Below are 15,869 nucleotides of genomic sequence, written 5' to 3'. Positions count from 1 at the left end.
GGGGGTTGTTTTGTAGAAGTAAAGCTAGTTTAAAACAATGATGTGAACAAACTGATACATCAGTTTGTTAAAATTAGGTTATGTAATATGATCTGTGGTATTCTTGTCTTTATGCTGATTTACTTTTGTTTTTTGCTGTTAGATTTATAACATATTTAAACGAATGGGATGTAATAGAGAATAATTAAGTGCTTTATTCTTATTGTCATGGTATAAACTGTTGGATTTAGCTGGAATATTTGAAAGAAAATTACAAATAAGAATGGTCCAGCAATGTACAAGGATACTTATGATTACTTAAACATGTTTTGAAAAATCTTTTCTATGAAGTTAAAATTAATTCTGAAAGTGTCTTTTTTTTTTTGTAAAAACTTACTGGCAGGTGATGATGGTTCAGGTAAAACCACACTTATGGCTAAAATACAGGGAGCAGAGCATGGCAAGAAGGGAAGAGGGCTGGAATACTTGTATCTAAATATTCATGATGAAGACAGAGATGGTAAGTTAATTTTATATGTAATCTCTTTAAGTAGTTGATGTGCTTTTTTCATAACTGTGGTTTCATCATTGTGTTTTGGGTTACACCCAAGTAGCTGGTTCCAGCATTGTTCTGTATGCTTTAGAAGCTATATCAGTTTCCTGAAAGTGAAATGCATTTTACATTCAGTGTGTGTTCTACCTCTTGCCCTTCTTACAGCCTGACCTGACCATGAGGAAAAAGCAGGATCCATTTACTTTTAGGGTAGCTATGTTTACTGATATTGACTTAATAGCAGATACATTGTCATTTGGTATGACTGCTTGATAACTATAGAAAGTGATGCATCCATGAGAATTTAATTCTCAGTATGGATTCCTGGGTGTGGGGTTTTGGTGTTTTCTTGTGGGGGCTGTGTGCGGAATTTGGTTAACTATAACCAAGACGTTTGTTGGAGTTGAATGAGTGAAGAACAGAACTTAAAGCCAGAATTAATATTTCCTTTTCTCAGATTGGAACTTGTCTCTTTCCCCCTTGTTGCTGTTAATGATAGCTCTTCTCTACTATATGGGAGGGGAATGATGACAAGAGACTGTTTAAAAGCAGATCTAATGATCAGAATATTCCTATTAGGAAGGTTAGGGACAGGAAGAGATGGGGAGTGAGTTTGTTATCCTTGCTCCTAAATCTGCCTTTGCTTGTCTCATTTTGGGCAGACTACTGAACATCTTTGTGTTAGTTTCCGTCTTCAAAAATGGGGAATGACAGTCTTCCTATTCATGAATTCCTTCTGAGTTTTCAGTTCAGAAGAGGGAAGCAATGATGATGGTTCATCCATGTTCCTGAAAACAAATGAACTAGGAAGAGCCTATAGTGGTATTTTGGAAATGGAAATGTACTGAAGGCTTGCACGAGTGATTAAGTACCATATGTGACTGGTTGTTATGGAGATAGGTCCTGCGCTGACACGGTAGTAAACTGTCTTTGGATACTAAGTTAGGCACAATGAAAGGATGAGTACATTGCCTGTGTCTTCAGTGGCCACCTAATCATGCAGTTCCTAAAAATCTGTTGCGCTGTAATTTAAGTGCTGAGCCATTCTTGACTTCTCTAGGTTCTTGATGAAAGTGCTTTCTCACCATGCACAATCTTCTTTAGTACTGCATAAATACTTCAGGGGGGGAAAAATCCCTAAGATTAGGAGTGTTAAAACAGCCTGTAACATCAGGCTTCTTGCAACATCAAAGGAGATGGTATTATAAGCAGAAAAATGTTTGGTGTGCTATTTTTCCTGGTGCTGTCTACCAAGCTTCAAGTGTGTCCCTACTTTGGAAATATTTTGGGGCTATTCCTGAGTATCTGGAAGTGATAAGTATTTGAGGTGATTAGGAGAAGCCTGTCATAAGAACTCAGGCAGCATTAGCAGAAAAAAGAGAAACCTTTTGATTACCAGACTCAGCTGGAGAATTCAGGTCTTCATGCATCCTTTTAATGCATGTCTTAGGATCTAATAATACATACCTTTTTCCTTTCTGTCTCATTAATGTCGTCAGCAAGCAAAATAAATAGCAAAGTGGGACAGGACCTCCCAGCAGGCAAAGATAACACTCTTCCTTCTCTAGGACAGGTTTGGGTTTCTTTCTTTAAACTCTCTGCGTGCTTTAGATGTGTGTACGCTCAGATACGGATTTAGGAACAAAGCCTTTATGATTGACCCACAATTTTTGGAAGCCCTAAAGAAACTCAGGATAGGCATTCAGGAGCTTGCTATCACATATTCATTTTTGAGGTTATCTGCTTTTTATTATACCCCAACCTATTCAAGACCAGTAAACCACAATGATTTCCAGGGGTGTCAAATCAATACTGGTAACTCAAACTATGTAGTGGGGTGGGAAGATCTTTTCAACTTCTTTCCCAAGTGGTGGAAGATTTCTTTGCTCTCTTTGGCTTTTTTTTTCTTCATTTCAGAAGAGTTTATTTTGTCCAGGAGAAATATTTTGGTCATAGTGCTGAGTCATTATCTACCTCCCACCTCCCTTTGGAAAGCTCAAGGAAAATCTGTGTTGCTTCCTATCCCATCTCCCCACCTCTTCCTCCTTAACAGATACCTGAATCTGGCTCCTCCTACATTTGAAGTAGAATTACTCTAGATTGCTATGTGCATATCCTAGTCTACAGTTACTCTTGTCTTTTCCCCTAAAGATTAGATCAGTGATTAAATTGTTTGTTTTTCTTGTAGGAAAGTTAAACAAATGCATAGAAAGCACCTCTTTTTGAAGGACCCCCATGGCTAACACAGGTGTCTACTCACTTTTTGGTTTTCACCATCATGTGCTTGTTTCTTGACTGTGGCTGATACGTAGCTTAGATGGCAAGAGACACATAACCACTGCTGTAGTAATTAGCTGGGTCAGGTCTGTTAGATGTTGTTCAATGTAACATGCAGTACTTTGGTCCCTAGGTCTCAGGATAACTTAGCATAAGTCCACTACTTAAATCTCTACCTGAAAAATCTCCTGGTACTATCCAAAATTCTGCCTAGGCTGAGGCAGTTGTTCAAGAAGAGGTTTGGGGATGCCTGAGAGAAGCAATCCTGAGAGAGAGAGAGAGGATTCTCCTAGATCGTTAGTCCCAGGTACAATATCCTTGGAGCATATGGCTTCTTCTGCATACATGACACTGTAGTTCATCTGGATCAAAGCACTTGCAGCACTAGCTGTAAAGTTAACTCAGGATGTTAAACAACCTTGGAGTCAGGCTGTTAGTGGAATTTCTCAGGGAGCGTGGCCAGTTTTAATTTTTGGCCTTTCTTTGTGATGAGCAGATGTGCTAGTTAGTCTGCTTTTGAGAGCTGAGAGTCTTAGTTTGTAGGAGGTACAAGAGAGGCTCTGCATCATTTTCTTAAAGGATATGTATTTCTAGAGTAGCTGTCAGAGTCTCTTGCAGTGATGGGACAGAGTTAAAGAGAGGTTGTACAGCAAGACAGTGAGATAAACTACATTGATTTTGTAGCGGAACTGTATGGGTTAGCTGGCAATTATAAACACCATAGAGCACTTCCGGTTGAACTGCCTCAGATTAGTGCAATACAGTTGTCCTGACTCTGCCAAATGTCCCAAAAGTAGAGTCATTCTGTTGTGTTCTTACTTGTAACAAAATCAAGTAGTCTTAGTTTTTTGCCTCAGTTTTGGACTGGCCTCAGTCATATCATATGCATATTCCAGTTGAACTGGTTGTTCCAGGTTGAGGCAAGTGCTGCTGGTACACTGGTTTCTAATGGGAAAATTTCTTTTTGTTGACATCTTTAAAGTGGTTCTCTTGAAAATTATTTTTCCCTGTTTTGTTTCTCTTTACAGCTTGGGCGAGGGATATCTAATAACCACTGATCCCTTTTGCATAAATGCAAGATGTATAGTTGCAGTTCATAGAACCAGCTATCTGCAGTAAAATTCATCAAAGCTGGAAGATCTTTTTCAAGGCTAAAGGGATAATAATGATAAGATTTAGAAATGTAGTTTTAGCAGCTGTTGTAATAGTCTTTAATAAGTAGCACCTGCTTTTCCAACAGGATCTGGTAATTGTTTGCTCTGTTTTGGTATCTCATGTCATAGCCACTATGAAAGGCCCGGTTAACATTCACATCATGTGACTAACTGGGAGCTTGATGTGGCACTGACGAAGTTGAATTTGCTATCGAGCCCTTGCCAAATTATGAGCAACCACTAGTGTATTTTTAAGTGTGTTTTATATTTGTAGCAAATATAAATCACAAGCCATACCTCTCTACTGTAAGAAAGAAGCAAAATGTTTCATTTTCATGTAATGTTATCTTTTCTTAAAGTACATTTTAACATAAGTGCTAGGCTTCCAGTCTTCCTAGCAGATTGATTTCGTTTGAGTGATAGTTGCAACTGCATTCTAGTTCCACCTCTAGTTCCAGTCTGTATTCTAGATGTTAAGCAGAACCAAAATCCTTAAGTAGGACAGAGATGTCTAGCAAACAAAACCTTTGTAACCTTTAGAGATTGGCTTTTAAAAGTCACTTAGAAGCAGTGAATTAGGATATTTATTAGTTTTTGTTACTTGCTAAGGTGTGAAAGTTTTCTGTGATCAAAGCACTCGCCACAGGAGAATTTATGAAGGTGCTGATGAGAGTTGTAAACTTTCATAGACTATAGGTGGACTTAGGTTTTTAAAGTTTTCATATTTTCTTCAGGGAGACAGTTGTGAATAGACATAGTTAATGTCTATTAATAACCTTTAACTCAGAAAGCTCACAGGGGTTTTATTCACTGGTACATTTCTACTTTTAGGAATATGCAAAGGATGCTTCTGGAATGCAGCGTATGAGAGTCCTGCGTAGATGTTTCATTTACTGTTGTTTAATAGTAAATGTGTAAATGTGTTCACCTATGTCCTAGCTTCCTTTCTGTTTTTCCAAACTTTTACCAGGCTTTTCCTCTGTCCTTAGAGGTCTTCCGATAGCTTTAGATTTGTACATCCAGTGCTGTGAGAATTCTGTGTGATATCTGTGAGATGGTTTCCTGAGGTGGGGAGGAGGAAGGAGGGAAACAGTTGATGAATGCACAAAGGTGCATTTCTTAGATACACAACAGTTATCGCAACTGTTTACTGCAAAGGATAGATCTGAAATGCTCAGTTAGAAGTATGAAGATCTTCAAGTTAAAAGCATAACTGTTGGCCTGTTTGTGTGATGACTGATGTTTGAATGTCTTATGACAGCCTAACAGTACTTAAGTAGGAGCATAACAAATGCTAAATGAAGACTGCCCACGTATAGCATCTTGATGTAATCTGTCTGTAACTTGGCTGTTCAGTAATTTTATCTGAGACCTGAGTAGAGGGTAGTATATATATCTCTGTACTCTTTTCTCCTTCCAACTCCCTTAGTCAAGTTTTTGTCTTTTTCTAGAGCCAGTATTTTTAATTCTGATGGGATTCTTTCCTAGAGTAAAATTATGATAACTACAGTAACTGGGTTTATTTTGTGAAGTTAAAAGGTTTGGAGCACTGGGCAGGGAAATACAGTGAAGTGAAGTAATTATGAAGTTCAGTAGCTGTTTTGAAAAATCTGGGCTCTGCAGTCATTGGTTTGTTGATCCATGTATTTCAAAATTTCATGTATCTCGTATGCAATGCCTGTGGAGACCCACTTTTACCTTTGGACAACTGTAGAAGAAAAGGCAATACTTTGGAAGAGGTACTAGGAGGAGTCTAGAAGATAGAAACAAATGGAATTGCTCCTTTTCAGGATGAAATTCTGAGGATAATGTAATTTATTTTCCTTTTTATTTTCTTCTTTTTTTTAATTTGGATAGAATTGGTTGTTCAGAGTACCTCATACATTATTCCTGGATGATGTTTCATTTTTAGTTTCTTCTGCTCTTGCCAAAGTTCAGGTTTGGGTTAAAGCTTTTCATGCCCAGCTGATTTCCGTTCCCCCCCCCCCCCCCCCCCTTGCATTTCAACAAAAAATGTCCAGTTGGTATCAAAATACTTTGGGGGGTGGGGCAGAAACACAAAAACTAAAATACCAAATTGTTTGTCCAGTCCTCGTTTGGTAAGGAGCCTGCAAGTAGGACCCTGTGTTAAGTCAGTGCAAATGAAGAGCAGATAGCAAAACTCTGAAGTTTGGTAGGTTATAAGTTTATCCTGTGTTTGCTTCTCCTACTCTGGTGCTAGAAACCTAAGCTGCTTATTGCTTGTATCTTGTTTGCAGCTTATTTCTGTTGTGAGGTGTCCTTAGTATGTTAAACCAGCTTATGTGTCTGAGGGACACTTAAGGCTTCCCGGCTGGACTGGGCTATAACCACGCCCTTTTGAACTTGGAGTTACATGTGTGTCACACATACTCAGGTTTACTTCCAATACACATCTTTCAAATTCAGGAATTTTGTGCGGTATCTATAAACTGGTGTGTCAGTTGTCTTAGTAAAAGCCAAAGAACAGATATTTTTTTTTTTTTTTAAACTGAAAGATTCTGAACCAAGAAAAAAATCCTGTTAAATGAAAGCATCTACCGAGTAATGTAGGCATTTACACATGCACCTGTAGTAAAAATAAACAGGCAAGATCTGCTGGTAGCTGGTCTTTGGTCTTCCATTTGACACTAATGTACTCATCTGTTTACCTGTAGACTCGCAAACCAAGAACTTGGCATCTGTTGAGTTACAACTGTACCTTTTCCTTTCAGATCATACTCGCTGTAACGTTTGGATTCTGGATGGAGACTTATACCATAAAGGGCTCTTGAAGTTTGCAGTTTCTGCAGAATCCCTGCAAGACACCGTTGTAGTCTTTGTTGCAGATATGTCTAGACCATGGACTGTTATGGAGTCTTTACAGAAATGGGCCAGTGTCTTGCAAGAACATATTGATAAGATGAAAATTCCTCCAGAAGAGATGAGAGACATGGAACAGAAGTGTAAGTCTCAGTGCATCCATGCATTCTTGTCCTTTTTTTTTTTTTTTACCCTAGCTCTTGTAACTTTTGTAATGGTTAGTGTTTTGAGAATGGGTTGGATGAGAATGACTTTGAAGTTCTGATTACAATTCTAATTCAGATAGACTCTATTAGGCTTTAAAACAACTTTTCCAGTTTTGCTGTGCAAACAAAACATCAGGTGAATTAATAGTCTAAATCCCTTGCAATAATGAGATTTTGATAATTTGATTTTTTAAAAGGCCAACTTAAACCAATTCCATACAGAATCACATTTTTTAAAATAGTAACAAAATTCATTAACCAAGTGAACTGTCTGCTTTTCTGTGGTATCTAAGCCAGGTCCCGTTCCTGTACTGTGTTTGTCTTCCAGTAGATCTCGTTTTTCACGAGGCTCAGACTGTGATCCTGGTACATTTAATTGTCTCTCACTACAGCCATTCCTACGCTGTGACTTCAGGAACATTGTATAAATTAACTTTCTTTCCCAGCATATCTGTGGCAGGAAAGAATCTGGCACTGGCAGGCAGTCACCGCTGCAGTCTGGTTTCCTGCAGCTTCTTTTCTTTCCTAAAATAGTTTTAAATGTTTCTTGAGAGTGTTTTCTGTTTTCATATATAAAATAAAGAAATTCTTTCAGTGGAAAAGACCTTAGCAACATGCATTCCTTTTCAGCTGAAGTATAGATTCAGACTGATCTGTGCTGCTGGTGTTTTTGTTCAAGGCTGGTGGCTAGCTGTACTGGAGTGTTTAAACCTTGCATATACTGTCTAGTAGCTTCCTTAGATTCACTTTAGGGAGCAGTGTAATCTGTTTGGCCTGTGAGCTTTCAGGTGTATTTGTATAGCTGATACCCTTTCTGAATGTTAAATATTACTTTCCAAAAGGTTTGTGCCTCCAGCATACTAGCTAGAGTTTAAACTTAATGATTGAAACCAACTGGGTTTGATCACCAGCTTATATTAAAAAAAAGGTAAAATTTGACAATTTTTAAGGGAAAAAGTTGGGGGTTTTTTTTGATGTGTGAGAGATTTTTTGGGAATGGGAGATGGAAAGGCAGTTCTAGTGTCAAAATACAGGAGCTAACCCAATTCGCGCTTTTCTGAGACACAAATTTTATTGCAGTCCAAATAAATGTGAAGTTTGTGCACGGCAGTTTTACTTTGAGAACTGTTTCAGCCTTGAATAAGAGTGTACTGTGTGGAGGAGCCATTAACAGCTATGGCGAAGCTTTAACACCGTGTCTGGGGAACTTAGAAGACATTGCAGTAGTATTGTCTTGGAGATTTCTAAGTCAAAGTATTGTAGAAATTCCTACTTTCTCTTGCGCTTTAGAATAGAGTCGAGGGAAAAGGAAAGTTTGAGAGCTGCCTAATGCACACGCTTGCAGGACTCTGCTGCCATCCTGTGGCTGAGGGGTGAACTTGGGTCCAGTGTCAGCATGCGGGTAAAACAGGGCCTTAGCGTCCCCACTCTCAAACTTCCATCTGGCTGCTTTTCTCAGACACTCTGTAGGACTCTTGTGTCATCTCAGATACTTGTCTTCTGAGTTCTTTGAGACTGGCCAGGTCTGTGCTCAAAACTTTGGCCACCATAACTTGTAATTCTCTTAACAGCAAATCATGATAAGAGAAATTCTTACTATAACCGTGGCTGTGTAACTGCTTAGATAATATAGAGCCCACATGTCTGAAGAATGCCTTGTGAGTGGAATTCATCAATAAAGCTACAGTAGCAAAGTTTTTCTTACTAAAATCCTGCTGCATATGCTTCCTGAGATAAGGTGCCATTTAGAAAATAAGAATCATTGTGTTGCCATAGCCTGGATATGAAAAAACTGGGTTTATAAAGTGCATATGCAAAGGAGGCAGTTAAAACATAGAGTGCAGAGTGAAGGGATGTGCTAAATTCATCCTAGTAAAGCCCCACTGCAGCATAACACCACATGGATGTATGTGTTCCTTGACTTCAGCTTGCAGAACCATATTCCCTTACACTTGCTTCTAGTTAGAAGCTGGGATATGTGGACCAAGCTGAGTGTCCACAATGCTTTCCCTAGGTATTACACTCAGTACCAGTCACCAGCAGTTCTTGTTGACCCTGGGGAAACATTTTCTAGTATTATCCCATTAGCATCCATTTAAAGTGCTGCTAGGTTGTTCTTTCTCCATTACTAAGATCTTATTACCAGTTCCCAGAAATCCTTTTGTCAGCTCACCATTCTCAGTGGAATTGAACTTTGCACTGCTTGTCTTTGCTTTCAAGGTTTTCATGGCCTTTCTCCACCCAGCCTTTTGTCTTGTGTTTGCTATTTGAGATACCAACTCTTGGCTTTACTGGGTGGATGACACTAGGCTCCATCTGGTATATGAGAAGATTTCCTTTTGTGTTCAATAGCTTCCAGAATGGAAGGCAGGACACACATACGGAAGCAACAGGCTGCCATGAAAGAAGTTTAATTATTCAGAGTATACCAAGAGCATTGTTTGTCTGCACTCAGTCCTGTCACTGAGCTGATCTGGAAATTCCCTGCTAAAAGCTTGGCTAGGATTCTGATAAATAATGTCAGTTCAAATGTTCTAATTTAATTCAGGCTCAGTTATGATAAATCACTGTTTAAATAACACACATTTGAATAATTATTTCAGGGAAGATCTAAATTTTGCCTCCCTGTTCATGACAGCAAAGCAGAAAAGACAACTGTCTTAAAAAGACTGGAAACACACTAAGATTTTTCTGAAAATTAAATAGTGTCGCATTCAAGCTGAATTAGTTTCAGGTTCTCTGCTTTTGTTGTTGTTGTTGTTGTGTGACATACAGCTGAAAGAATTCTTAAGCTAAAAGAAACTTACTTTGCCCAGACATTTTTTTGTCTAGGAATTCTTTTCCCAAGACTAAAACTTATGATTGGTAAAGATAGTACACAAAAAACTGGAAGCTGCATGAATTGATTGTGAAACTTAATGGAGTGTAAATATGAAATAATTGTCTCAGAAAAATTTTCCTGCATTTTTCTTGTTCTGCTGTTCAGTGCTTTTGTGATCTATCTAGTTAAATAAGTTGTAGTGTTTGCCATTTCCATATTGCAGTGAAGCAGTACTCCAAGACTGAGGATTTTGTTACTAGAACAATCAAACCTAAGAATAATTGTGGATTGCTTTCTTGGTGGTGCTTCAAGTCAGTTGCTCGTGTGACAGGAATGATACGTCTGTTCCTGTTATAGTTCAATTTCAGTAGCTTGTGCAAATAAGCAGTAACATGAGAACAAAACAGTTAACTGGAAACTTGAGTTCATTTGCTGTGTTAAATGCAAACGTCTAAATAAGAGGCTTTTTACCTAGATAAGCCACAAGCTTGGTAGATAAATCAGCACACTGTAGCAGAGGTGTGATATTGTTATGGCATATCATCTACCTGGTGATAATTTTTCCAAATGTAGTAGGCCATTTGACCTTACTAATAGATAGCAGAATATTACTGATTTGTCAGATGAATGGTTGTTTTTCTGGCTTCCTGTTTAATGTGCATCATCTTACCTGTGTTGCCTGTTTAAAAAAATTTAAACCAAAGAAATTTTCCCCTACTTCTTAATAAAGAGTTATTTCCTATACCATATAGAATGTGATTCCTTAATATAAATTATGTGGAGGAGAAAATATTCATAGCTCACTAGAAAAAAAGGGAAAAGAAATATTTCTAGAAGCGATTTGGATGCATGATGAACTTTATGTTCATTGAAAGTTTGAGAGTGGAGATCAAGCGAGAAATAGATATGGGAGGTAAGGAGAAAGTATTAAATTGCTGTGTGACAAAGAAACACTTTAACTGAAGTGAACTTCTTTGTTAGCTGCTTAGAATGCAGTTTGTTCCTAAGAGGTAGTCTGGCAGCACTTGTGATACAGGTTTACTTGGATTTAACCAGACTAAATTTTGAATGGGAATGAGGGTTGAATGAGAGTCTTTAAAAAGTGTTTAAGAGCCTATGGCTAGCAGGCACTTAAACCACTTGAATTCAGAAACAAGTGTATCTGCATTCATATGATACTTAGAGGTTCTTAGTATAGCTTTTACCTTCTTTAACTCCAGTAGTTACTTGTTCAGCAGACACCCTTGTTAACTAAAGCTGAGTGTTTTCTGTAGCATTTGTCTGTCTCTAGTCAGGGATCATTGCCAGACCATGTGCATTATTACCAATCCACAACAACAGTTCATCTCCACAGTGAAGTTTTTTCTCCTGCCATGCATGGATCAGCCAGAGTGAGATACGACCTTGTTGGTCACGGGTCTGTGATGCATGGTGTTCAGTACTGCTTAGTCTTGGCGGGAGGGAAGAGTTGGGAATCTCATCTCCCTAGGGTTATGGTCGTCATTCCCATTCAGCAGATATTCATGAGGATGTGCCATCAGATTTATGAAGTTTCTATGTTGCATTTGCTATTATTTGTATTAGTAAAATTCTCAGGGTATCATGATTTGTATCATGTTGTCTCAGTCTTAAGGCTTTTTTTTCCCGAATTTGAGGGGGTTTATACTAATAGATATCTCAGTAAAGAAAGTATTTTTGGCTTTGATATGAACAGAACCTAGGAAACTAGTATTAGTCTGATTATAATGCTGTAGTAAATTGAGAGAAAATTGTCAGTTACATCTGATTAGGTCAGAGGGGCTTATCTGAATGATTGTAGTGGATGTAAACGATACTCGTTTAACTTCTGTCATACACTTGTCTTCAACAGGTTTTTTCCTATCCTGAGCTAGGAATAGTTTGAGTAATGAAATAAGTACTTTTTTTAAACCCTTTTCTAGTTAAATGCTCTGGAATCAGTTTGCTTTCTGTGAGATAGTCAGTAAAAATATTTAATGTGCAAAATGTATAACAGAAGTTTGATTTCCAGTTGTTGAATATGAAACAGTACTAGAGGAAAGAATCTCTTTGAAAGCATTTTTGTTTCCTCTCCACCAGAAGGCACTGCTTCCCCAAGTTTAAAAGCAACTGCATTCAAATTTTTTTAAAATTTCCTTGGACCTTGGGATATATTGAATTGGTCATTGGAATTCTTATGGTCTATATTTAATGTGTTTTTTTAAGCTTTTGTCTGGACCAGAGCTCTCTTGCTTTCCACAAGAATCACACAATTTTATATTTCAAATAAAAATTGTAGGTTGTGTGGCTTTGAACAGAAGTGTTTTTCTGATTTGTTCTTCCTTCCACGTGCCCATTCCATTGCAGGAATGGTTCCTATTTTGAAAAGGTACAGTGACTTTATTTTGCAAGATTTGTATTATAAACTTTTCCGAGGTTTTCCCACTTCCTAAATCTCAGAAGTATCACATGGCCTGCAGTACAGTGGCAGTTCCTTCCCTGTCACATGGATGGTTGTACTGAGCAGCACTCTCTTTGTGACTGTGCTGGAGATTGGGGGCTTTTTTGAAGAGTTCCTTACTGTATGTACAGTCAGCCTGCTCCCACGTTTCTAAAATAAAGAGGCCTTCATGGGAGCAAATGATGGAGCTTTGCCTCTTTCCTGAGGGCTCATGGCTGAGCAAGGAGGAGGCTTCAGGTGGGATTGCCACTTGAGGGAGAGCCCTGGGCCTTCAGGAAGTGCTGTGCCTGGGAGCAGGTGCAGCCAGTAGGCAGATTTATCTGGTCTGTGGCTTTCATCCTGAAAAAAGACATAAAAGCTGTAAGTTGTAGCCCAGTTTTGATAAAGCATGCGTGGTGTCACAGTGTGCTTCCAAAATGGTGTTAAAATACTGTTTCTTGGGCACTTCAGTATTTGATACTATTTAATATTACCGGAATGCTCATTGTTGCTATAAAATTAAAGCATTGAAAACTTAGAAAACATCTAGTTTCCTCTGGACTCAGTTGTAGGTTTCCAGAGTATAACCGAGTCTCTTCAGATAACATTTAGAAGTCCTCGAGTCTGTATTTACATGGTGTATTTTTTTATTTTTCTAGCATTGGACTTATGCAACAGATATGCAGAGTAATAGAAAATGAAATTGAGTAATAATTTATAAGAAAGAGTGGTTATTTCAGCTTGGTGTTTTCTGTGTCCATTTACATTTTCACCATGCTTTCTTCCAAAACTACATACAGATTTTACTGACTATAGGTTATGTTGCTAAACTACATTTATGTTTTCTGTTGTCAACTCCCCTATAATGAAATGCATCGAGTTGAGAAATGTGCTTTTGTGCATACTATAGCTCTTAAGGTAGTTTTGGTTATTTGTAATGGCTCCAAATTGAACTTGATTTAGCTTGCTGTAAATTTTGGTGAAGAACCGTTGTGTTTGAAGGGGCAACAAGGCTTAAGCTTGCATTCTGTTCTTGTGTGGTGCCTCATTATAAAAGGAAAAAAAAAAGTTGAGATTTCTAGTTAGTCCTAGATTAATTATGGTTTAAAAAGAACTAGTTCCTTTGTTGTACCTTAAGAAGATCTTTCTCTTAATAGTTATAAAGGAGTTTCAAGAGTATGTAGAACCTGAAGAAGGCTACCAAGGATCACCGCAGAGAAGAGGCCCTTCTTCTGGCCAAGAGGATGAACATGTTTCTTTGCCACTAGGGGAAAATGTGCTGACTCACAACCTTGGTATTCCTGTGCTGGTAGTTTGTACAAAAGTGAGTTTCCAGTTCTGTGCTCCTTTGGAAAAGTTTAATTACTTTTCTTTTAGAAGGCATGCTTTATACAGACATGCAAAATGATTTCTGGATTAATAGCAAAGCGATTTATTTTATAAGTAAGCTTCTGCCATCAGTGTCAATTTTTAATTTTGCAGAAGAGCAATAACCTTATCAATTATGTGTTAATTACCTTATCTTTTGACTTACTGGTGGCATTTTAAAACCAAAAGTTCAAAGTAAATATCATGTGTGTAATATTAAGGAAAATGTTTTCAGATGTGCTGGAATTAAATCACTGGGTTTTTCTGGTTTTGTTTTTTTCCTTTCCTTCCAGTGCGATGCAGTGAGTGTACTAGAGAAGGAGCATGATTACAGAGAAGAACATTTTGACTTCATTCAGTCACACATTCGTAGATTCTGCTTACAGTGTATCCTTTCCTATGCTGAAGAGATTTGCTGTAATCTGGAAGCAAGAAAATACATTTTAGTGTTGAATTGCACATAAAGTTAATCTGAGAAATTGCACTTCAAGAATATTTGGTATTTAGTTACTTATTATGTAGCATTTGTTGTTTTGAAAATGTTGAGAGATGTATAAAACTTTCTGTATTTTTTTTTTTTTTAAATTGTACATGGGATTTTGAGCTTTTGTTCCTTTACAGAGGATTTGTCTTGCATTTTGTGAGGTGGTTTTTCTTGGCTTTCCCCTCAGAACTTGCAATTTCCATGTAAAACTGAGATGTCAGCTGTCTCTTAAGCTTTTGACTTTTCAAAGTTAAGTGCCTGGAAGGGTAGGTAACTTCTGTGCATGTCAAAGAAAAGTATCATGAGTCTTCTCCTGTTATACCCCCTTCCTGAATACTAAATGGCTATAGCTTTTGCGTTTAACTACTTCTCAAAATCAGGTCTGGTAGATATATGTCCAGTAGCTCTTGTTTTGAAATTCTTACTACAACTTAAAAACTGTATTTTACATAATTTTCCTTAAATAAACAATCAGATGGGGCTGCCTTGATTTATACATCAGTTAAGGAGGAAAAGAACCTTGATCTGTTGTATAAGTACATTGTACATAAAACATACGGTTTTCAGTTTACCACACCTGCCTTAGTGGTAGAAAAGGATGCAGTTTTTATGTAAGTCAGTTGTATAAGCAGCATGGTTTCAGGTTGTTTTCCATTAAGCAGTACACTTCACATATATATGAAAATAACTTGACTGGTTTGTGTTGTTCAAAAGCTTACTCAGTATGTGAGTCTTCTGAAGTCCTGAATTAAAAAAACAACTTAGTGCATATTACTTGGGGTACTTGACTCAGAGTATACCATTCCAGCTTTTTAGTATCTTTGGAATTTAGCTGAGAATTAAGACTGATCTATAATAAAATTGCCTTATTCAGGTAGAGTAAATAAGGTGTCTCTGTGGAAGTGCTTTTTGTGACTGAAAAGGCAAAGCTTTCCTTCTTTCTATAGACCTGCCGGTTGGGACAATGAAAAGAAAATTGCCATTTTACATGAAAACTTCACAACAGTGAAACCAGAAGATGCATATGAGGATTTCATTGTAAAACCTCCTGTAAGAAAGGTAAAAAGGGGTAAACTCTTCCCTGTCTCCCAACAAATAAGTGCAGTTTGCTTGCGTGGCTGCTAATAACTACTAATATTGAAGAACTCCAAATCTAAATTTTTTTGTATCCAAATGTGTGAAACATCAGGCTTTCATTTTCCAGTCACATCAACCTTTTTGCATGCATGGGGCATAAATGCTGATTGAAAGTGGAAAATACTGTTGTAGGACTTGAACAATTTGCATATATACACACATGGCATTGAGGTTACCATGTAAAGGCAAATCTTGTAAAACAAGACAGTATGTCACTATTGCATTAACATTATTAATGACAGATTTCTTCAAGTAAGGCAGGAGCTGTAAATAATCCATATAAATTCTGTATATTGCTAATTTTGTGAGTATAGGTACACAGGGATAGGATATGTGTAAAACGGATAAAATGGAAAATTGTAAATGAAATGGTATTCTGGTCTGTATCGGAAAGCTTCTTTTACAACTTTCTTACATGCCTAATGTTTCTAGCTCAAGCCCCAGTATTTGGAAAAGGGAAGAGCTGTTTGAAACTTTAAGGGAAAGGTTTAATCCTGTTGTAACTCATGGCACCTATAGGAAATAATCATTGCCCAATAGCAGTGTTATGACTGAAAAGAGCTAGCATAATGCTTTTGGGGGCTCCGGGTTTGAGTGTGGGGTTTTATGGAGTAAAGTAATCTCGGGTCTTTT

At 37.7% G+C, this 15,869-nt stretch overlaps 1 protein-coding gene across 6 annotated transcripts in view; it reads left to right on the top strand.

Moving 5' to 3' along the window:
• The window catches only part of DYNC1LI2 (dynein cytoplasmic 1 light intermediate chain 2), a 37,470-nt gene that overhangs the window by 1,195 nt on the left and 20,406 nt on the right, over positions 1-15,869 (top strand). For all 6 annotated transcript variants that reach the window (XM_074839866.1, XM_074839865.1, XM_074839860.1 and 3 more), the window contains exons 3-8: positions 383-499; positions 6,696-6,926; positions 13,405-13,571; positions 13,909-14,002; positions 14,575-14,710; positions 15,047-15,158. In XM_074839866.1, coding sequence (XP_074695967.1) covers positions 383-499; positions 6,696-6,926; positions 13,405-13,571; positions 13,909-14,002; positions 14,575-14,710; positions 15,047-15,158 — 857 coding nt within the window. The remainder of the gene's footprint in view (positions 1-382; positions 500-6,695; positions 6,927-13,404; positions 13,572-13,908; positions 14,003-14,574; positions 14,711-15,046; positions 15,159-15,869) is intronic.

Source organism: Strix aluco, chromosome 14 (genome assembly GCF_031877795.1).
Source record: "Strix aluco isolate bStrAlu1 chromosome 14, bStrAlu1.hap1, whole genome shotgun sequence".
Taxonomy (NCBI): domain Eukaryota; kingdom Metazoa; phylum Chordata; class Aves; order Strigiformes; family Strigidae; genus Strix; species Strix aluco.
This window is presented reverse-complemented; position numbering and strand designations above follow the sequence as displayed.